We start from the raw sequence: 22,592 nt of genomic DNA, 5'->3' as shown, positions 1-22,592 counted from the left end.
TGTACTGATCACATTTGCAGACATACCCACTAAGTGACTCATGAGTTATAGTCTAGAGGTTCATGTGCTTTGTTCTCTGATCACTTGATCTGTAGAGAAACAATGTATCTTTATTATCAAGGCTGGTTATTGACTTCATCAGGGAGATGAATGCAGTAATATTCTTTCACTGACTTGTGCTAAATGACGGCTTCACCTCCGTCCCTCTCCAGCTGTCGGAGGTCACCGTGGGTCACCACACAGTTGCCATGGGAACGGGAAACAAGAAGGAAATTTCTCCTGAGCACCAAACAGTGACACCTTACTTCGTCTCCGACAGACTCGGTTGAGTTGCACATCAAGTGTGAAAGCAGGAGTGAGAAGTTGTTGTTTATTTAATTTTCTTACGAGTCACAAGAGTGGCCAGTCAACCCCACTCTTTTTCACACTCCCTCTTTTTCTTTCTCTCTCCTATGTAGAAACCTATTTTCACACGTACCCTTGTGGATGTTTGCTCTCACATATTTTCTTTGTCTGCATCACTCCACTCCGTGGTTCTCTCACACAATATATTTTCCTGCTATCTGGAACAGCAAAGCACAGGTGCAACCCTGTCTGTGTGTGCGCAAGTGAGACGGTATTTGTTACTTCAGCTCTCCAACTGCTGTGACCCAGTGTAACTATTGCACCTACATTGTCAACCCTCTAACAGCTCAGTCAGCCTCTCGAGGTTCCCACACCTGTTTGCCTAACAAGCACACCAACATACTTTTTATATCAGGCCTCAGTCACAAATACTAATCCACTGACACCATTATGCTCCAATGCGTATGGCATGTGTGCGTAGAGGGGGTGGGGGTGGAGCTGATGGCATTGCTGCTGTATCAAACTGCTGGAAGCAAATTTCCTCTAAGGTGATTTGTTATAGTGACAGAGCAGGAAATATTTTTAGCCAGAGTGAAAGGACAAATAATCAAGCAGGAAAGACAAATGGTAGACAACAAGGGAAGTGAGGGAAGGAGAAAGCGAGAAAGCAAAGGAAGAAAGAGTGGGTAAGTGAGAGAGAGAGAGAGAGAGAGAGAGAGAGAGAGAGAGAGAGAGAGAGCAATGGGGGAGTGAAATCTGAGGGTAAACCAAAACCACCTGGATGTTGCTGACTTGCTACTCTTGTGTTTAGAGCAGTCTATCTACATTGCATTACACATGCACACTCGCATAACCACACATACCTCATGGTCATATGCACACACACACGTGTGCACGCACACACACATATGGATCTAAATATGTGCAATTGCTTCTAAAAAAGTTAAAAATCCTTCTTACTTATGAAAACTCAAGTCATGTATGTTGTAATAAACGTACAGCAAAATGAACCACCAGTTAATGTAATCTTTTCTGCTGTTTAATATACAGTTTTAGTTAATTAAGTGACTGCTTTTGATTTCTTGTGTTTATTTATACTTTGATGAAAATGTGTCTAACCACCTGATCGTCTGATCATCTGACTTGCAATTTATACGACTGTAATGCCAGATTGCCCAGATGGTTAACTAATGAAATAAAAGCTAAATGTAGGAATAAAAAGTCCAAGTCGAAGCAAATTTTCCTTGAAGTTGTGAATAAAGCATAGTGGAAACTTCTCGTAGCATTTACTCAGCAGACAAAACCAGGAGTGATATAATACAACTAAAGGGACAGAGACTAAAACTTCTTCTTTTTTACTTCTCCTTTTTTTCTCAATGGAATTCTTACAAGTGTAAGACTTTGGTTTTATGGGTTCTGCTATCACGGCAGTCAGGAGCCTTGGCCTTAACCTCAAAGCGGTTGGTAAAACAATTTATAGTGAGAAGAGCGGTGGTCGGGACAATCTGGTTTGCATACACAAGTCGAGAGGCCGTTATGTAGCACAATGTCCTCCTCTCTGTCTCTGTCTCTCTTACACACACGAACATACACACACACACACACATAGCCTACACACTTTCTCTCTCTCTCTCTCACTGGTTTGTTCCCTGAGTCAGCACTCTGCCTCAGCTCCAGTTTCTCTATCCCGGCCCTCCTCTGCCCGCCTGCCTGCAGGACACTATTAGGACATCATTGTGTGCATTTGTGAGTGTCTATGTGAGCCCATGCTTGTGTGTGTATAAAAGAATGGGTGTGCGTGCCTTTGAGGGAGAGAGCTACTGTTGCATTTACGTGGTCAGGTCCTTTCAGCATCTTATGCAATACGATATTTTTCACTTTGCGAGTAACCCTGGATATTTTTGTCGGCTCTACCGAATCAGCTATTATTGCAGCTCACCATAAAAGATGCACGTCTCCTCTCACTCTTCCAAAACACTCCCAATGGGTTTTGCATGTTGTAGTGTGAGTGTATCTATTTCTGTGTGTGTGTGTGTGTGTGTGTGTGTGTGTGTGTGTGTGTATGAGAGAAAGAGAGAGATTCTGTATACTACTAGTTCTGCTAACATGGCCCAAAAATAGCGAACTGGAGAGGTGTGAAGTAAAAAAGGAAAGGACACTTTAGTAGAGGAGTAACTGACACGGGGTGAGTCACTTTCTCTCACACACACACACACACACACACACGCAAACATGGGGTGTGCTCATGCAAACTATAGACTTACAAGCACACACATGTATACAGTACCCAAAACTGTAGCATGTCACAAAAACGCAGAGTTGTGAAATTGTCTCACTATGGCTTTGTCACCACTGAGTGTGTAGTCAAGACTCGCAAGATTGTGTCTCACTGCCATGTGATTGGCTGCTTCACTGTTGGTTTGATTCCAAATTACTGTAAAAGATTCCCCCATTACTGGTTTAAGGTACTGCCTCACTTATAAAAACCTCCTTTTTTTCTTAATGGCTTAGCCTTTTGTAATCCTTTGCAGTTTCTCCACAGAGATCTGTGGGCCCGCTTACAATCAAAGACTGTTATATGGCAAAGTGCTAAATCGATTTGCCTGATTTAAGGGTAGATGGGTCAGATTTCACCCAGAAACCTACTCCCTTGCTATTATGGGCTTCTCGAGGTATATTTGACTTTGTGACAGCCTCTGATCAGTGTATTGGCATTTGTGCTTGTCTGTTTACGCTCTAGGAAGTTAATCCCTTTAACACATTGTGAAACGCCCTACATCACATTGACTGCACTTTACACGTAACACCACCACACCTCACAAATTAGTCATTTGTTTATTAATGCACTTGAACACTTTAACACTACAAATTCAATGTGGTTACATTATTTTCTGTGCTCTTAAAGTGATTTGTCATTACTGTCGTTCTGAGTCAGCATTTTTGTCAATGAACTGATGTTTTAACAGAGCATATATTCAAGTTCAAGCCAAAATGGAGTTGTTGGCTTTTTCCGTAACCTTCATTTTTGAATGTTGACTCAGTGATAAGACTAGTGTTTTTTCCCAGTTCTATTTACACCAGTGCTTAAAGGATGTTGTATTGTAAATGCAGAAGTGAGACTGGGAGAGAGAGAGAAGGAGAGAGGAAACGATACTAAGACGTTTTACTGACACAGTGCCTAATGATCACAAGAGCGAAAGATACATGCACGATTATGAGCACACAGACACACACAAGCCATGTGATCTCTCGATTAGTGCTGTAGTCACACCCTCCCACTCTCTCTGGTTGTTTGATCACAATCTCCCTCCTACTCCTGGGCTCCAGTCAAACAGAAACTTTCAAGAGATAATGCTTGCTCGACATGAAATCACTGATGACCTTTGCTGAAATAACTTAGATATTCAATTTTTATGTTCAGTGGAGATGTTCAGCTGACAGAACAAAAATAAATCGCTTCGAGCATATGTAGACATTTTTACGTCAGTTGATATTCAAAGGTTGCGTTTGATGGTATTCAAAACCTAAAGGTGAAGGATATAGCCTAGAATTTTATCTACGGAGGTTATAACACTGTGATGTAGCTGTAATTTTGTGGGGGTGAGATGGTTTATCTTATCTTTGCCTAAAATTTCTTCTTGAAACATGTTGATAGTTTTAAAGATGGCTGCACTTTTCTAAAGGCCCTTTACAGAGCTGAATGTTAGTCATTCACCATTTTGAAGGGAGATCGTTTTGCCTGTCGGATACCCAGCCTCTCTGTGCTGTTCTGCTTTTTTTGTTTTAAGAGGTCATCATATGATCAGCAGGAAAGAGTGATTGGTGGTGTGGTTAACAAAAATGCAATGTATTCAGTATATCCACAAATTAAGTTATTATTTTCGAGAAAAACTTTTAGATATCTAACTTTTAGGTGTATGAGCTTCTCTGCAGCTGTTATAGTGCCTCTGGGAAGCAATCATAAGATCATAATCAACAATGATTATTCATCATTTTCGATGGCCAGGGTCATTATAGACGTGACAGAAGAAAAGACAATAACACAAACAGAACACAGTCTGTAATCTAAACAGAAACTATGCATTATTGATCAATCAGGGAAGCTTGTGATCACAAATAAGTGAGTCTTGAGCTCTCAGTTTACTTTCACTGTTAAATAAAAGCATGCAGATCATACATTAGAACTCTTAAGTTGTATTTAATCATTCAGCGCAGTCAAGAGTTAACAGAAATTAACCTCATAACAAGAAGCTTTCCACCAGAATGTCAGTCAACACAAACCTATGCTCCCAAACCTTGTTTAGTTGTCCTTAGAGTGCAAAATGTAATTTAATGATTAAAGAAAAGAGTTGGAACGGCAATTGTTTTAACTACCTTAAAGTTTCTATAGGGAAATGTTTAGTTATTAGTTCTGTTTGAACCAAAGATCTCATGATTTTACTGGCATTCAATTGATGGGAAACTGCTGATGTTGATCCTACACAGCTGTCACATTGTGTTAAAGAAACCACCCTTCAAGGACTTATGCCAAGTCATATGTTATGGGAAGTGGAGCACACAGTACAGTAAAGAAAAGCATATGACTTATTGCTACATTACACAGGACATTCCCATACCTCAGTGATTTTGCAATAAGACGTGTGAGTGGTCTTTTGTGGTTTCACGCTTGAAAGAAAAGCACATGATGGCACTGCACGCAGATCATGAACAAGTGATTACGCTAAAAAGAGAACTGACTTGTTATGACTATGACGAAACTCTCAGTGTGTCAGATCTGGACAGCTGGTATTACACTTCATCTGTCACAGCATGTCAATACTTAGTGATTATGTTTAGCTGTCTCACCTACAAGTACTGTGTGCCCAGCAAGCACACCTTTTCTATTGTCCACGCTGACTGTGATTGGCTGATGGGCTAAGAGGCTGAGGTGTTGCAGCAAATAGCACAGCTTGTGGGCCGGTCCATTCTGCAGCTCGAGGGAGGTTAATGAGTGAAGCCACTGGGCTATCAGCCAAACATGAGCAGCAACGCTAAGGCTCCCACAATGAGCCTGACTGTATTACCACTGAGCTCTGTCTAATTATACACTCCCAGCGAGGGAGAGAGTGACAGAGAGCATGTTAGGCAGGGGAAAGAAAAAGTTATTAAATGTTGCTGTGTGTCAGAGAGACTTACTGAGGGGATGACTGTAGACTGAAGTTATAACAGTGAGATATATACAAGGTGTGTGCTAGCAAGGAGATAGAAAGAGAGAAGGAGAGAGAGAGGGAAGGAGGGGGTTGGAGAGATCAAGCAAGAGAGAGACAGAGAGCACACTCACTCAGAGAGAGAGAGAGAGAGCAAAGAGGCGTTTAGAAAGTGAGAAGGAGGAGAGGCAGGAATAGGATGAAGGGAGGGAAGGCTGAGCAGTAGAGAGGAGGAAGAGACTCGCAGTGTCAAAACTGGATATTCCTACGTGCCTGCTGCCGCCTGATCCAATGAGTAAACTCTCTGATACCTGCTACGCAAAGGCACCCGGCAAGGTATGTGACCACACTGCTTCCTCCTCTGAGTGCGCGCGTGTGTGTATGAGAGAGAGAGCACAGGTGTGTTGGCAACTTCGAGTGACAGGATAAACAGACTGGGCTGTGTGATTCCATTGCCCCGAAAAAACTGGTTCATGAGTTACTGTAGGTGCATGTATTCTGAGAGTAAGCTAATCTGATTATAGCTAGAAAATGTGTTTCAATTGTTTGTGTGTGCGTGCATGTGAATGAGCATGTTGTACAGACTCATGTAAGTCAGCACCTATGTGTGTGGGTGTTTGTGTGCGTGGAAGAGAATAACAGAGAGCGTGTGAACAAGAGGGAGAGTGTGACTGATCCAGAGAGGAGTGTGTGAGAAAGATGGAGTCAGACAGAGTGAGAGAGGTGGAGGTTCATCACTCAGCCTCAGACGGCAGATCAGGGCTTTCAGAATTAGAGCAGTGGGCTTAAATAGCCTTGGTCCAGAGATAGCAAGGGGGCCCTCGAGGAGCCCACTTAAATTGGGAGGGATGGGTATAATATTGGTGAGGGTGGGGTTAGCCCATGTGGGGGAAAATTTAGAAAGGGAATGATGGAGGAGGAGTAGAGGGGGGAAAAGATTTGCAGATGTTGGGGACAAGTCTAGGAAAGAGCTCATGCAATCAAAGGCAGGTGCATTAGGCATCTGTGATCTAAGTTCCTATTCAAGCAGTGTAAGAGATGCTTTATAATTATTCACTGGAAGAACTTATAAAGTCCCTTTTATTATTTTTTTTAATTAACTTCAAAAGTCTACTTAGTTAAAGACTTCGATTTTTTCTGTTTCTGTGTTTTCCTCCTGAAAGCACAGAACATGTGAGCCAGTTTGTAGTTCCATTATTGACTGCTCCCTCCTCATTTCTTTCCCATTCGAGATAGAGATAGAGGGAGACTCATACTCCACCAGTGTGCACAGTTATCATTTCTGTGTATCTATTTCTGCTACATCAAGCACTGTCCTTCTGTTGTGGTGACATCCCATATGCTGCATAAAGGAACATTTCACAGGTTCAAACAATTCTCAGCTACAGATGTGATTGAAGGGAAGCATATAACATTTGTCCCCATCGACTTAATTTACTTACTTCAATTATGAGGGTGATTTGCTGGAGTGTACAGGAAGTCTTATGTCTCAGTGTGATTGCTTTGAGAGATGCTTGTTTCTGAAAGGAACGTGAGTTTCATCTACAAGGTGCAATCGCTGCTTTGAATTTGTCATTTGCAATTTGAAGCAGGGATCCTCTGGTGTATCAGTGCAGGTTCATGCCAGAGCAGGGCTCTAGTTGTAAATGGGTGTTTTCAAAACCCAGATCTCCCGTGTTTATTTTGTGTTATAGCAACTTTACAAGTCAAAGCCTACGGCTCTATGATATACTCCAGTGTACAGAGATGTGCCCTTATGAATGATGTAAAGGCAAACTGAATGTAGCGATGGTTCTATATATATTTTGGGAAAGAGAAATACAACTTTTCTCTGTGGGCTGAATTAGAAATACAGCATGTTCTCCCATGCCATGTTTCTTAGAGTACTGTCACCATGCAGAGGAGAACAGGCCTCTTGTGGGAGAAGGTTGAGTGGCTGCTGGCCCTTTAAGAGGTCTATTTTTACAGGGGCACACTCATGCATGGAGCGAGGCGCACAGACGAGGCAGTGGCACACGGAGACTGTATCTGTGCTGCCTCACTTCTGTGACTCCAAACAGCACATCCTGCAGGACCATAACCTTGTGACTGAGTGACTGTGAGAGAGTCATAAAACTTGTGCAGTCCACAGAGGAGCGCGTGTTCTTTTAACACAAGCTCAAACACGAAAATCATCAAAACTGGAAGTTACAAGGTTTTCACCCAACAGGGAGACTCAACCCTTTTTTTTCCTCCAAGTGGATCTCTCTGAAGTCTAAAAGTGATAATGAGTGGGAGCTTGCAATAAAGACACCCTTATGCACACTGTACACAAATGTGCCAACATTCCCACATACTTGTTTTGATATGCAGATAGCTATGAAAGAAATCTGAAAACATTCATGCCCCCTTCTTACAAACACATAATACACTTTAGTTTACTTAACACCCACACACTCCTCGAAAGAAACCACAAAAGTGAGTACATTTCAGAACATTTCAACACAAACGCACATCCGTGCACTTAGAGGTGCGCATAGTGCTATACACCCACGTAAAAAAGAAAAAAAAGAAAAAAATTACTTATACATCCTCAATATCTGGACCCAAAATAATCTTCTCCTTATGCAATCTGCATGTTATATAATGCATGGCCTGTCATTATCACAGCGCTCCTTCACGCCCTGCTGTGCCTCTCCACCTACAGCACCACGCAGACAGGCAGACACACACACACACACACCCTGCACCTTGTGTTAACAGTCATATACTCTACTCTAGCACTCCCACCCACGTTGAGTGTATGCTCTCAAACAGCTACCCAGATGAGTGAGAGGGAAAGACGGAGAGGAAGACATAGAGTGGGTGGGGTAAGGAGACTGAAAGTGAAAGGCACAAAAAGGGAAAACTTACAGAATGAAGTGTAAATTCATGCAGAGACATGATTAAAGAAATCATATGTTGCTCATATATACGAGTCACTTTTAAGGCTGAATTTAAAAGGGGAAAATTCTGTCTTGAACACTGAAGCGCATCGTGGATGCAGTATTTTAGCAAGTGTCTGAGTTTACCTAACTCCACGTAACCTCATTTATGCGTTCATTTTCTTTTCAATTTTGTTTAACAAGTTTATTTTCAGGAACTTAGAAGGCAAGAAAGCATTCAGGCACGATGTGTGAGGAATAATCACTCTCATTGTCACTCCAAGTCACACCTATTGGCATACAAAAGCTTGCGTGTCTTTGCCAGTCTTGCATGTCCTCTCAAGGAATGGACAGGGAGTCACCTTAGTGCTGTCCTACTATAAACTCATACAGCGTCTAATTTAGGAGGCATAGTGAAAAGAGAAGCTGCGACATTAGGTAATTATTCTGTGAACTTTATTTCATTATGAAGTAGTTCTTCATTTGTGCCATTTTTAGTCAGTCAAAGGGACTTGCATGTCTGCTGTTCCAAGATCAGCACTCCCACAATTGGAATGGTATGAGAATTGGCTTGGGAGCTCAGCAGAGGAGCCAGGAGTGTGTGATGAATAATCCCAAACACAGGCAAGTGTTTGAATACAGTTGACACTGTGCCAGACTGCTTTAAGGTGACAGCACACCTGTTGATCAGTGTGTCCTAAGAGATGAAGGTGCAGGGAGTGGCATTTCATCGATGAATCTCCATTTGAATCTGCTTATTTTTTATGTTAACTGAAGATATGTATATGCTTATAAACCAGTGTATGTGTGTGGTCAAAAGCAAACTTACATATTTAATCTGCCGGTTATCCAAGTCTGTTCTTGCTCTTTGTATATATACAGATCGTTTTCCTTGGCCTTGACATGCTAACCCTTGTGTATGATCAAGCAGTATGTTCTCCTACTCCTCCACACTTCATCTACAATAGGGGTCAGTGACCTTTCAACCGGGCCACCCACCACTAACACCCACAGTTTTTTAGCCAAGCCTGCCGTTCTGCCTGCTGAAGCCCGTGCAAGTAAAATTGCTCCCTCAGACAGACCCGGTGTGCACAAACAATAGAATGCACAGTATTGGTTTTGGTGTCACTGTACTGAAGGTGTAACATCTGATACATCCTGTATCAATAGTGACCTTAAACCCTATCCGAAAGTGGGATGTATATTACCTTTTCTATCCGAGCACTCTTCCTACTCATTTCGTCTCTTTTTCCCCCCCTTTGGTCTTGGAGAATATTAAAATAACTCATCAAAGCATCTTTCACTAATTTAATTTATCTTCTTTTTATGAGCAGACATCATCAAATTGATGGGTGATAAAGGTTCTCTCTCAAGTGGATTTGGGACTTTCCTTGTATTCATTTTGAAACGAAGCATTAAGCCCACTCAATCATATTTCGATATAATTTGCAGCACCCTCTATAACAAACTGAATAAGCATGTGTTGAGTAAATGACTGTGACCGTGTGTGGCTGGTTGGCAGATTTGGTGTGGGAGGGGTTGTACAGCAATAGCAATAATGGCAGTGTATAGCAATGTTGCCTTGAATACCAGCAGTGATAAAGGTACTCTAGACAGTATATGTGAAGCCAGTCTAGACAGTCTCTCTGAAAATGAATGGCACTTAAGCTACCAACAGGAGACCTGGCCATGCTCTCTCCATGGAGATGTCATCACTATGTTTGCTTACAGCTTGCTGACATTTTTGCTGCTAAACCAGACAACCAACAGAAACCCAGTTTGAGTGGCAGTCGCCAGGGGACAATGCCAAAAACAACAAAACTTTGGAATGAAAAGTAATCCCCCTCCTCTTCAGCCACACACACGCACACACACAGACACTTGTCCTCTCCCTTTCAAGCTCTTTTCACCCCATCAGACTTCATCACCCTCCCTTTGGCTTTCCCCTATTCTCCCGCCTCCACCCCACTCGTAAGCTGATGATTTCATAGCATGAGAGTACGGCTTGGATGAAGGGCTCTGAGTCGGGTTAATCATGTCACTAATTCACAAATTCCAAAACTCTGACTGTTCTACCTGTGAGAGAATGTACATAAGAAGTTGGAGATCTAAGTTAAAAGAAAAAGGAGCCTGTGAGGCCCATGATGGAAAATACCAAAGCATGACTGTGCATCTGCAATGCGTGACATCACTGCTATTGCATAAGAATTGTTTTCATCTGACAAACACTAGTCAGTTGGTGTTTGTTTTGTGTGTTTTTATATCTTTGTGAACTATTTGATGCCTAGAAATTGAAACCAAACTAAGTACTTGGTGGTTGAAAGCATATGTGGTGTAGATGCTACATTATAGGCAAATGATCACACTGAGACAATGGAAAAATGCAAAAATGAAACTTCCATCAGCAGACGCTTTAAATGTCAATGAATGACAATTGCATGACACCCGCCCCAGAGAATGTCAGCCACAAGATTTGCAGAATACCTGTCAAGTTGTTTCGCGCTGACCCATGTGTGAACACTTGTATGTGAAGTGCACACTGAAGTATTTACAGAAGTAAAGAGAGACAGACAGCAGCAGGCCACCACGGTCAAAGAAAGAGGAGCATGAGGTGGAGAATTTTTTGCTTCTGCTGACTGGCTGACCTGCATGTAATTAGTCAAGTCATATTTTTAACTGATATTGCGTAAAAGCCAGCTTAAGGAGCAATAGCTGCCCTATTTATACCCTAGGGGCTAATGGCCTGTACCACTACATAGGGGGATTTCCTCCCAGAACTATACTAAGCCTGCCTTAGGCCGTACCAGTTAGGATTCACAGGGATTAACTCAGCAATACATTACAGACTTCACATTGTAGTCTGCCATACTCTCCTCCTATTAACTCTGCTCTTGCAATCTTCAGCAGTTATATTTTCAGTTGTCATGTTTAGGAGTTTATATGTGATGTTTATTTTTGCTGGACTGTTGATCTTATTCATACTAAAAAAAAATAGCAATATATTTATTACTTTATGCAGCTATGAGGTGTACACAGCTGTCATAAGTGAACAAAGAATCAGTCTTATGACTCTTTGCATGCACGTTTTTGTGTACATGGAGCCTGCCGTGTGTGTGTGTGTGTGTGTGTGTGTCTGTGTTTGTGTGTGTAGGGGTGTTAATAGTAACTCCTGAGCCATAATCTGATCTTCATTATGATGAACCTGCTGCGGGCAGGGCTGCTGGCTCATCCTGCTGAAGAATGGGTCAGTGCCCTGAAGGCTGACCTGGCGTTTTGCCCAACAAGCCCGTATCACCGTGTCCTTTTATCAGCTTAGCCTGGCTTTTTGTAGAGTAATCTGCTGCACAAAGCTAGTAGTACTCCCCCCCCACAACCCACCCCTCCCATCCCACACCTCAACCTTACTCTACCACCACAGCTCATCCTAATAAATGAGAAAATTATAACGAATGAGAATGTTTGCTAACTGGTCTACAAATTAATCAAGACGCTTGACCCCTACAGCAAAGGGGATCCAGTGGATCAGTTGCGATGTGATGGTGCGGTTTTAACCCATTAAAAACCATCCCATTGCCTGTCCAGTGCTTGACTTAAAGGGAATTGTGGGTGCAAATCAAAACAAAGTTTATATAAATATAAAGTCTCTCTCTCTCTCTCTCTCTCTCGCTCTCTCTCTCTCTCTCTCTCTTCCTCTCCCCCCCACATCTTCTTCTCTTGTCTCCTCTTCTCTTCCCTTTGTTCTGATCTGTTACATTCAGCAACAAATTTCTGCTGCATCAGACGTCCATCATAGATCTTCTACCCAGCCTGAAACGTGATCGGATACTTAATACAAGGCTACACATGAGGATGAGGGAGAGGTGGGGGTTGGTTGGGGGTGGGGAACCCCCACACTAAATGTCATTTTCTTAAAAAAATGTAAAAAAAAGTAAAATGTCCCATGCTCTCTAAATCCTCAACTGTAGAGGTCTTTAACCCCTCATGGTACTTTACACTCCTGCTACGATTTGTTGGATGTAGTCTGACTCATCTGACCTTTCTCATCTTGGCCTGACCCCGTGTGTGTGTGTGTGTGTGTGTGTGTGTGTAGGTGTGTGTGTGTGAGATGGACAGATTAAATAGTGCAAAGCTAGAGAGTGAGACAAGCAGAAACAGAAGAGACTGAGGAAGAGTACACCAAACGCCTTAGTGCTATCATAGTACCATAAATGATTAACACGCAGTGTGTGTTTGTTGTGTTAATATTTGTATATATACGTTTGAATTTGCTTGTATTTCAAAGCGTGCTACATAAGTAGAAGACAACAGTCATTTCTATACCTCTGTCATAGTAAATACCCAGTGATGAACCCAGTCCTATTTCTTTCTCTTTCACTATGACTGGGCTATTACGTGTAAATGTCTGTCAAATACTGAATAGTGTTTCATATAAAAGCTGACTGTGTTCATATGATTTTATTTACACCTGAAAATTTAAATTATTTCCTTCTTTTTTTTTCCAATATGAAAGTATTGCATCTGCTAACTGACCTGGCTTTGTTGATTTTAGTTTAAAATCTTTTATTTAAGCGGCAAGTTATCTTGCATAATCATCCAATTTATTGAAATAAAAAATAAAAAAATATATGAAATAAAGGTACAGTAAATCAGCCATTGTTTCAGAAATTGGTTGCTTTTGTGTATTTTTCAAAGTTGAAATTTTCAAAACTATTCGTTCAGCCTCCACATCTCGTCTCGTCACATCAGAAAGGCAATTTGTCACTCTTTTAACTGATTAGAAGGGCCTTGGCACACCCTTGTAAATCATTATTTACAACTGCCTGCTGCTTGCTATCTTGTCAGTCACTTACATATGTCACTTATATGTAATATGGTATGTGTAATTATTAGCAACCTATAGTAGTATTAGTAAAGTATAATGAATAAGTCTTAATATGCAAAATAATTGAACCAGTTTTCAAAATCTGTGAGACTTATTTTCCGTACATTTATTTTTTCTTTTCCGTTTTTTTTATTATGTCTTTGCTACACATACAAGAAATACCACACTCTTCTACGGTACTGACTGGCACAAAGGAAATATATATTTAAAAAATGTAAAAATAAGTGGAAATGTTCGTGCAGTGCTTTATGGTAAATTACAGAGCGATTTTTATACGCCTTCTGTCATTTCTGTCTGTCGGGCTACAGCCTCTCATCCAAATCACAACAGATACGTCCCCTTGCAATGCATTGCTGAAAAAAACCAAATCTTTTGGAATGTGTTATCCTACCTCTGCAGGCATCTGCCACGATGGTTTTTTTTTTCTTCTTCTTTGTGATATGCAGTGCCATAAAACCGTTTCATCTTTTTTCTTTTCTTTCTTTTCTTTCTTTTCTATTGCAATGATTGGCCAACAAGTTACAGTGCAAGCGGTAAAGGCGTAAGTGCGAATCCATTCCAGTCAATCTCCCACATACAGTAATGTGTAACTTTGCACTGTTGAAAGTGATACACCATAGAAAAAAAGTGCATATTTAATTATTGCTCTAGATCAGAAAAAAATGCAAATGCACAGCTACATTTAAGTTTCTTTTTTGTAAACAGCGACACAGGGACTTGTGATTCAGATTTTATGTCCATGTCCATCACCATAAATATAGTTTTGCAAGATAAACTATGGATTTTGAGTATTTCTTCATAGCTCTTGTTATAATTACTGCTCCCGCTGTCATAAAAATGGGTTGGAAAGAAATGCAAGACAAGTGAGAAACAATTATAAAATAAACATAATGTAATACAGCTTTTTTTAACAACTGCAAATTATGTTCTGTTTGTGAACTACCTTTGTTCCTACTATACTTGGTATATTTTATCTTTATTCATTATGGCCTAGTGGAGCAGTCTACCTAATAAAAAAAAAATCTAATTACCTTCAACATATTTTTTTCAATTTTATTTTTAATGTAAAATTTAGTTTCATTTAAAGTCCTAATATATGCCGTGTTGTTCTTAATCTGCACCGCCTCATGAATTTACCTACAGTCTCTTGTGATATGATTGTGATACTCAAATAACCCACATAAATTTAACAATTGCTTTAGCAGACAGCACTCATGCCCACACAACCTCGATGCACATCATTTTCACTTTGAAAAAAAAATACAAGTAATGTTTTCTAAATGTCAGAGGAGATGCACTTGGCAGTTGTCGCCTGACTCTGAGATTGTTTTAATGTGGCCTTTAGGCTGATTTTTGAACACACACCTACTTGTCTGATTAGCTTTCCATTTCTTTGAAGATGAGAAGTTAGACAAGATTAACTTCTGATGTGCTGTTGGTGGGTACAAATGGTTTGCTTATAGAACTGTAAAGGAACAGAAAGATTTCTTTTTTTCACTTAACCGTGAATAATGATTTGATTGCTTCATTAAATCCTTTTTTCTCTTGTGCTCCACTTTATGTTCTTGTTTCTGAATCGCAATTTTGTGCTGATAATTAACATAAGCTTGTTTGAGATGAGGTTTGGCCCTGTTTCTTTGACGAGAATCAGACAGGGTTATTTGCATAGTATTGCGTTTTCAGTGCAGGGCCTGTTTATTATTTTTCAGAAGGCTTTATCACTGACAGGTTTTTGATTTCTCGCTGTGAATGAAATACACTGCTCGCGCCGATACAGTCCTAATAAGCCATACCCGCTATACCAACACACTTCACTTGTATCGACTGAATCACTGAAGCAAATCATTCAGAGCTCTCCTGCAGTGCTCCTGTTAGCGTACGAGCTTGAGTATGAGTGTGTGTCTGTGAGTGTGTGTGTGTGTGTGTGTGTGTGTGTGTGTGCATACATATGAAGTCAAATCAAATGTATTCATAAAAGCTCTTTGAACAAGCAGGTTCGCCATAAAGTGCTTTGATGAGAACAAAGGACACAAATTCAGATGAAACTACAGATAAACAAAAAAGAGCAAGTATTGTGTGTCTGTGTGTGTGTATTTGTGTGTGTGCGCGCTTGATGGATGTGAGGTTTAGTTTTGAGTCAGAGGCAGCAGCAAAAGCCTAAGTCTGAGAGTGTGTGTAGGATGAGCCTCCTACCACGTCCCTCCCTGTCTCTCAACAGTCTCTGCCTCCCCTTTATCCCTCCCTTACTTTAATGTGGCAGTATGTCTTCTGAAATATGTTCACACGTATAGATGAATGATTTTCATTACTGATTTATTTTATTTTATTTTATGTATTTAAGATTGGGTGTACAGTATATAATCTATATGGGCTGCATCCTCGATTGTGTGTGCATATATATATTTATATAAGTGTACACACACATATATATAAATATAAATATGTATACAATGTATACATATATGTGTATGCGTGTGTGTGTATATAAGTGTATGCATGTTTGTATCCCTCACAGTGATTAAAGCAAGTGGGCGGCAGCAGCAACTGGTCTGCCTGTGTGGCTCAGCATAGCAGACATGTTTCTCACTGCTAGATATTACTCATTTCCTCAGCCCTTTGCACACACAAGCATATACACACTCACTTGACACACACGTACTCATATACACAACAGACACAGACGGATAGCAGGCTCTCAGTTTTTTCCCTCAGTTTGGTGGGCTCGCTGGTGCTATTTCATGCGTACAGAGATCAGAGGCAGTGTGTAGCTGGAAGCTGCTGATATCTGCGGGTGTTGTAACTGGCTGTAGTGCTTTGGAGAAGCAGTGTAGCACAGTAAGGAGCTGAGGAGTGGGTTGACCCTCTGGGAGGACTACAATATGAATGACTGCCAACTCCGGGATGTCTGCTTAGCCTGCTGTAAGGTCAGTGTGACATCAAGTCACAACAACTTGCAACTCCATCAACTTGTCTGTCTTCTCCTTGGATAAGAGCACCTATTACATGTGTTTTTGTTGCAGTTAGAATGATGGAACTATTGTTTGATGTTTCTTTATTTAAAAAAAAAAAAAATAGGCGAAATATCAAAGTAGGCAAAATTAGCAACCAAAATTTAGCAGTTCTGTTTTTCTGATGTTGGACATTACTCCTGAGTAATGTGTGAAGAGAAAAGGCGGGACGAGGAAGAGCACTGCAAATGTACATGTCAAATTTTGAAGTTGTTCAGAAGTTGAAAATGTAAGCATTTTGCATTTCAATGTAATAAAAAGAACATTTATGGATTATTTTATAAGTTGTAGTGAAAATGAGACACACTTGCATTTATTAATTGCATATATTGTTACAAAGCCATGCAAAAAACTGAGGAATCCCTAATTGGAAGGAACATGTAACATCATTATGGCTTTGATCGGACGCTTTTGATATATTTAAATGTTACAACAACAGTAGCTCCAGCTAAATTCCAACTCTCTGTGTGCATGTCTGCACAGTGTAGGAGTATTCTGTTAGAACCTGACATTTCTCTGCAAACTCCTCCACATGTACAATTGTGTTCTTTGTTTTCTTGTACTTTTTTTTGGCAAGTTTATATTCGGTCTATTTTGACAACCTTTTTCATAATGACTGTCAAGATGGCGAGAGTATAAGAGTCATATGAGGACAAAAGCTGAAGCCAATTTTTTTTTTTTTATTATTTAAGACATCTGGATTCTAGACAAGTGCTTGTTTAATGAAATTCTGCTATAGAAAAAAAAACATAAGAAAGCCTTTGAATACTTTGTTGATTTTGATGTTTGTTTTTAGGTTTATTTTATTGCTTTCTAAAAAGGCTTTTTTGGCATATTGAAGAAACCAATAAAACTTTAAGTCAATGAATTTAACAAATTATTGTGAACATAAATATTAACAGCTCAGATGAACGCACATTGAAAATGTCTGTAGATTACGTAACGTCTGATTAAGGCCCCATATCCAGAATATATCTTTTTTGAAACACAAGGCCTTTTTTTAGCCCCCAGCTTTCAGCATAACTTAAAAGAAGTCACTTAACATTGACCCTCATCATCTGCTTCATCTACTAACCTAATTATTGTGCATTATAAACATTTACGAATTTTCTTCACCTTTCTTGCCGGCATCCGGGACGAAAGAAAGCCCCTCCTCTCACTGTCCAGTTTTCAGTTTTCAACTCAGATGCACAAACAGCTTGCTCCACTCTAACACTTATTCTGTTTTTGGACCAAGTCACTTGATGAGCAACAGTGTTCCCGCCTCTCTATGGAGTATCCCTATCTAACCTCTCTAACCAGCTGGATGTGTGAGTGTGTGTGGATACAGTTGCCATGGTGACAGTGTGGCGGATGGTGAGACGGCAGGGAGTCGGTAGGCAGTTGAGACAGACTTGCGGGTGAGTGCGGGGCTGGTGCGGCGGGAACAACGATGGCGGTGGCGGCGGAGGGAACAGCTGGACTCGGAGCGTGGCAGCCATCATTTCAAAAGAGCTCATTTAAAGCATTTGGAGAAGAATTGAAGGAGCTCCCCCGCACTTCTCACTGAATGAAACAAGGCTGCAAAATCTCTGACACATTTGAGGACTCAAACACAAACACACACGCACACAAAGACCTAAACAAATAAACACATTCACATATTTTTCCAGGGAAAAAAGAAAAATAACACATGCACGCAAACAAACATCGCATACGTGCGTGCAGGGACGCAAACAGACGCGCATTTTTCCCCTGCATTCCCTGCTGTGACACATAATTAATATGCAAAGACATATACCCTGTATCCACAACAACTGGTGGTAATATCAACAGTGCTTCTGTCAGCTTTGGGTGGGTGGTGACCAGCTTTGCCTTTCACTGGGGGAGTAAGTACAGCTGCCTGAGGGGAGTATTTGTGTGTCTGTTGCTGTCCATGTGCTTGTCTCAGAGAGAAGGGTTGGAGGGGTGTTAGTAGTAAAGCTTATATAGAATAAAGAGAGCACCCGAGGGTGTCGAGGGGGTGGTTCATGAAAGTGGTACAAAAACGTATCTGCATATTCCAATCATCCCCTGAGAGTCAGAGATGAAAACTCTCCTGCTGTGAGTGCTCTACGTGTGTGTTTTTGCGCACTCATACACATACATACTGCACTGCCTCTGAACTTCACTGGCTGCAAAATGTATTTTTAGCCCACATGTGGGAGTAATGTGTTTGAATGAATCGAGTAAGTTGGGTGGTTTCAGTCCCACCGCACTGCAAAGGTAATGACTAATTAGCTACAGCAATCAGAAAAGCTTGGAGTTTCTAACCTCTTTAAAGTAGTTTGGAAGAGGGAGTCACCAACTGATTTCTCTCCATCTGCCTGATACAGCAGAATGTTTGTTTGTATGTCTGACCAGACTGACAGCTAAGTCTTAACTACAACTGATGCCAGGACCTAACAGACTGTTCCTCTTCAGTGTTCACACTTAATCTCTCTTACTTCTGTCTCGGTCCCCTCCCTCAAGTTTACCCACCTATCTCTGTTTTCTGTCCTCTTTTATCCTCTCTGTAGGTGAGTGGTGCTTCAGCACAAGAGAATCCACAGTGATCTGACAGTGATGCTGTGTGTCAGCTTTCCCCTCTGTCTGCACCCCTCTTTCTCCCGTGAGGCCCATGTGACCTAGCCTACACCCATAAACAGGGGGCCCCCACTGCCGCTGGAGCCCACCCATGAATCCCAGCCCTGACCGCGGCAAAGAGTGCCTCCCTCCGAAGAAGAGGGAGTCTCGCCAAGGATCAGCAGAACACCACATCCCCCTGGATGAGTTTAAACCCCCTGTACCTCTGCGGAGTCGGTCCAGTATAGGGAGAGGAGAAGCCAGTGAAAGGGACCGTGTCCAAGCAAATCCGAACCCGCATCTCCTACATACTCCTCCACCCCTTCCTGCTCCAATACCAGGCCTCCCTGTGCCCATACCATGGACCCTAAGCTATTCACCCACTGTTTCTCTTCCGCTCTTCACAGGGCAGGTCAGCGAAAGGAGGGGCTCAGGATCACCCGCTTGGAGAGATGATCCTCTTTCCTCATCCCTGCCCCATCACTCCAGGTGGCTCAGAGGGGAGGTTCCCCTTTCTCTGCCACCTTCTCCATCATCCTCCTCTACTTCATCCTTTAAGACTCCCTTCCCAGCCAGTCCCAGAGAGATGTGGTCCTATATTAACAGCGGTCGGCGGGACTATAGCTCCTCTCTCTTTTCCCCATCATACCTGTTTGGCCACCACCCTCTCTACTCCCAAGAACCAAGCTTAGTTGAAGTGAGACCCAGGTACTTGGGAAAGCGGCCCAATGGCCTGGATGGGTCAGGCAGCAGGACTGCCTCAGCCTCTAGGCCTCTGCTCACAGGAGACTATGGGAATGATAGCAGCAGAGCCCAGCTTGATATTAGTCCACACAGCTCCCATGCCAATGGTGGACGGCGACAGCAGGAGGATCTAACAACACGTATCCATTCTGGAGGGCCATTTTTGTCAGACTCTCAAGCTCAGGGGGCCGCTGAGCCACATTCCTCACTGCAGGATAGACATCTGCCTGGAATAGTTAAGACCAGCTCCAATTTGCTTTCTCTCAGTCCCCATCCTCTTGGACCAGACTCCAGGGCAAGTAGAGGGGGACTATTGGATCACCTAGGGGCCACACCAGCTGAAACCCAAATCATCTACTCCTTGGGATCGGCATGTCCCTCCAGCCCTCAGGCTCAAACCTATCCACTCTACAGCTCCTCAGGAACAAGTCTTTACAGCCTGCACAGGGAGCCAGGCCCCAGACAGCACAACTATAGGAACTCACCACACTCACCACTGGGTCTACCTAACAGCCATGACAGGCCACAAAGAGACCAGGACAGAGACCAAGAAAGAGACAAGGTCACACAAAGGGAGAGGGAGCGCAGTACAGATAAAGAAAAACAGAAGCAATCACAGTATGACAAAGACCAAGAAAGAGACAGTGAGCGTGAGAGACGACGGGACAGAGAAAGAGACAGAGGGAGAGATTTGTCTCCTTCCCATCATCACCCATCTCCCCCTGCACTCCTACCTCACTTCACCAAGGGTTCTTTGATTGAGCTAGCCAGCGGGCGACTGAAGCGGGTGGAGGAGCTGAGGACTGAGGACTTCCTGAGGAGTGCAGATAGCTCCCCAGAATTCCACCTCAGCACCTGCACCGTCCTGCAGATTTCCCCCAGTAGTACACAAGGCTTCAGTCACCTGCATGTCCATCTCACAGACCGCAACACTCAGGTCAGCTTTGCTTTGACATATGTTCTTACACACACACACACACACACACACACACACACACACACACACACACACACACACATTGATAGATATAAATCCTCAAGTAGATAGCCAAAATATTAAAGGACAAACTTAGTGATTATTCATAGTGTAGGTTGCTATTTCTTTGATATTCCCCGGTCAAAAGCTGCATTTTATAGGTTGGTTTATACATTTCGCTAAACACCAACGTGTCACTGTATTGATAATAAGTGCCAGACATGCACTGTCTTTTCTTTGAGTTTATAACAATGTTGTGGTTTTGTGTAGGAGTTACTGAAGGTCTTGGTGGAGTATCCGTTCTTTGTGCAAGACAGAGGCTGGTCTTCTTGCTGTCCCCAGAGAACCACACAGCTGTACAGCCTGCCCTGCCGCCAGCTCACAGAGGGTGATGTCTGCTTGGCCCTCACCCCCACCCCGACCCATCGGACACACACTCGTACCAGCTCCAGGACCCATCGCACACAACTACCCTCGAGGGCTGCAGCAGAATCCAGCAGTTCGCACAGGGAGGAGATGCCACCACCACCTCCTCCTCCCCCTCTGCCTCAACACCCACACCCAACCGTGCCGGCCCCTCCAAGCGCTCTGGCCCGAGAGCCCTTGGCTAAGGACCAGCAGCGCCCACGCAAACGGCGCTGGTCTGCCCCAGACACCCTTCCCTCAACCAGAACTGATGAAAGCCTCCTGGATTTACCTCATGGCTCCAAGCTAATGAAGTGGCAGTAGAACTCTGCACATGCATACTTACACATACACAGGCGCACATACACACCCTCCTTGTCTCTGTTGCACCAACCAAGACAAACAATGGAGAGACCTCAAGGCAGGGTTGCAGGGAAGGAAATTTAAAAAATACATATATATATATAAACAACAGAAAACACAGTTTGCAGGTGTCCATACTGCTGCCCAAATGATAGTCAACTCTATTAAGGCCCCTTCCTCCACCATTCTTTCCTTTCATTACCCTTTTTCCTTTCCTTTCCTTTCCTTTCTATCCCTCATATTTAACTTAGCACAGCCCTGAAAGGAGCAGCAGCTGAAGATTCTCTGGATGGCTGCTTACAAACACTGATGACATTTAGTGAGACAATCAAGCACTTGTGTGTTCACTCTGTTTTTGTAATGGTTGTTGTCCCCCACACCTACTTACCGAAAGTGTTTGCTGCAGGGTATTTTCAATCAGTGTTATGAAAGTTAATGCTACTGAAGAATTGCAGATATACATGAACAAAAATTGACTATATATATATTGCATTACAGGTGTTATATACAGTAAATATGCTAAACAGATTTAATGCAATCTCTCCGTCAATTTTGCAATGCATTTTTCTTTTCTTTTTCTTCTTCTTTTCTTGCTTCTGAGCCGATGCCTACGGGTCGGCCTGGGCAGGCAAGGTGAATGTACGAGCAACTCTTAGCCTTTTTTTATTCTCATCACTGGGAGTCATTTCAAACGGTTGTTCGTCAAGGCATTACTCTCCAATATGTTCTTAACATTATCTCTGAGAAAGGGAGAACACTAATGAAAACTGCGTAACAGACAATCCCACCCACACAGACAGGTCTGTGCCACATCGCCTCGACACTCATGGTGTTTTTCCATTAAAAACTGAATGATGGAAAGAGTAAAAAAGTGCAGTATGGCTGAAGAGTAATGGTGCTAATAACACGTTGGAACATGATGCTTTGTGAATACTCTTGACCCCTGTGTACTGTACGCTTTTGTTCCCATCTCATTTTTTATGTACTGTATATGTTTGAAGGCAGGGAAAATGATGAAAGTATTTTAAACTCAGATACGGGTATTCTCTGATTCAGCACACTCTCTCACTTTAGTTTGTGGTTTTTTTTTATTTTCAAAAATTTGATTTTTCTTTTTAAATGTTATAGCTACAAAAAATGTATATTTTTAAAAATTGTGAATGTTATATGATGTTGGCTAGAAATAAAGGGAAAAAA

The 22,592-nt window shown here is 42.1% G+C and overlaps 1 protein-coding gene across 2 annotated transcripts; it reads left to right on the top strand.

Annotated features, from left to right (window-relative positions):
- The first annotated feature begins 4,733 nt into the window (after positions 1-4,733).
- On the top strand, positions 4,734-22,573 carry zmp:0000000926 (ataxin-1-like). 2 transcript variants are annotated; one of them, XM_005951429.2, is made up of 3 exons: positions 4,734-5,867; positions 18,862-20,588; positions 20,898-22,573. In XM_005951429.2, the coding sequence occupies exons 2-3, from the start codon at positions 19,020-19,022 to the stop codon at positions 21,354-21,356; spliced, it is 2,028 nt and encodes a 675-aa protein (XP_005951491.1). In that variant the 5' UTR covers positions 4,734-5,867; positions 18,862-19,019; the 3' UTR covers positions 21,357-22,573. The 2 variants fall into 2 exon arrangements, with proteins under 2 accessions (XP_005951491.1, XP_005951492.1); XM_005951430.3 differs by having other exon boundaries at positions 4,734-16,240.
- The last annotated feature ends 19 nt before the right edge of the window (positions 22,574-22,592 follow it).

Source organism: Haplochromis burtoni, unplaced genomic scaffold (genome assembly GCF_018398535.1).
Source record: "Haplochromis burtoni strain Fernald_Lab_line unplaced genomic scaffold, NCSU_Asbu1 Contig_969, whole genome shotgun sequence".
NCBI lineage: Eukaryota > Metazoa > Chordata > Actinopteri > Cichliformes > Cichlidae > Haplochromis > Haplochromis burtoni.
This window is presented reverse-complemented; position numbering and strand designations above follow the sequence as displayed.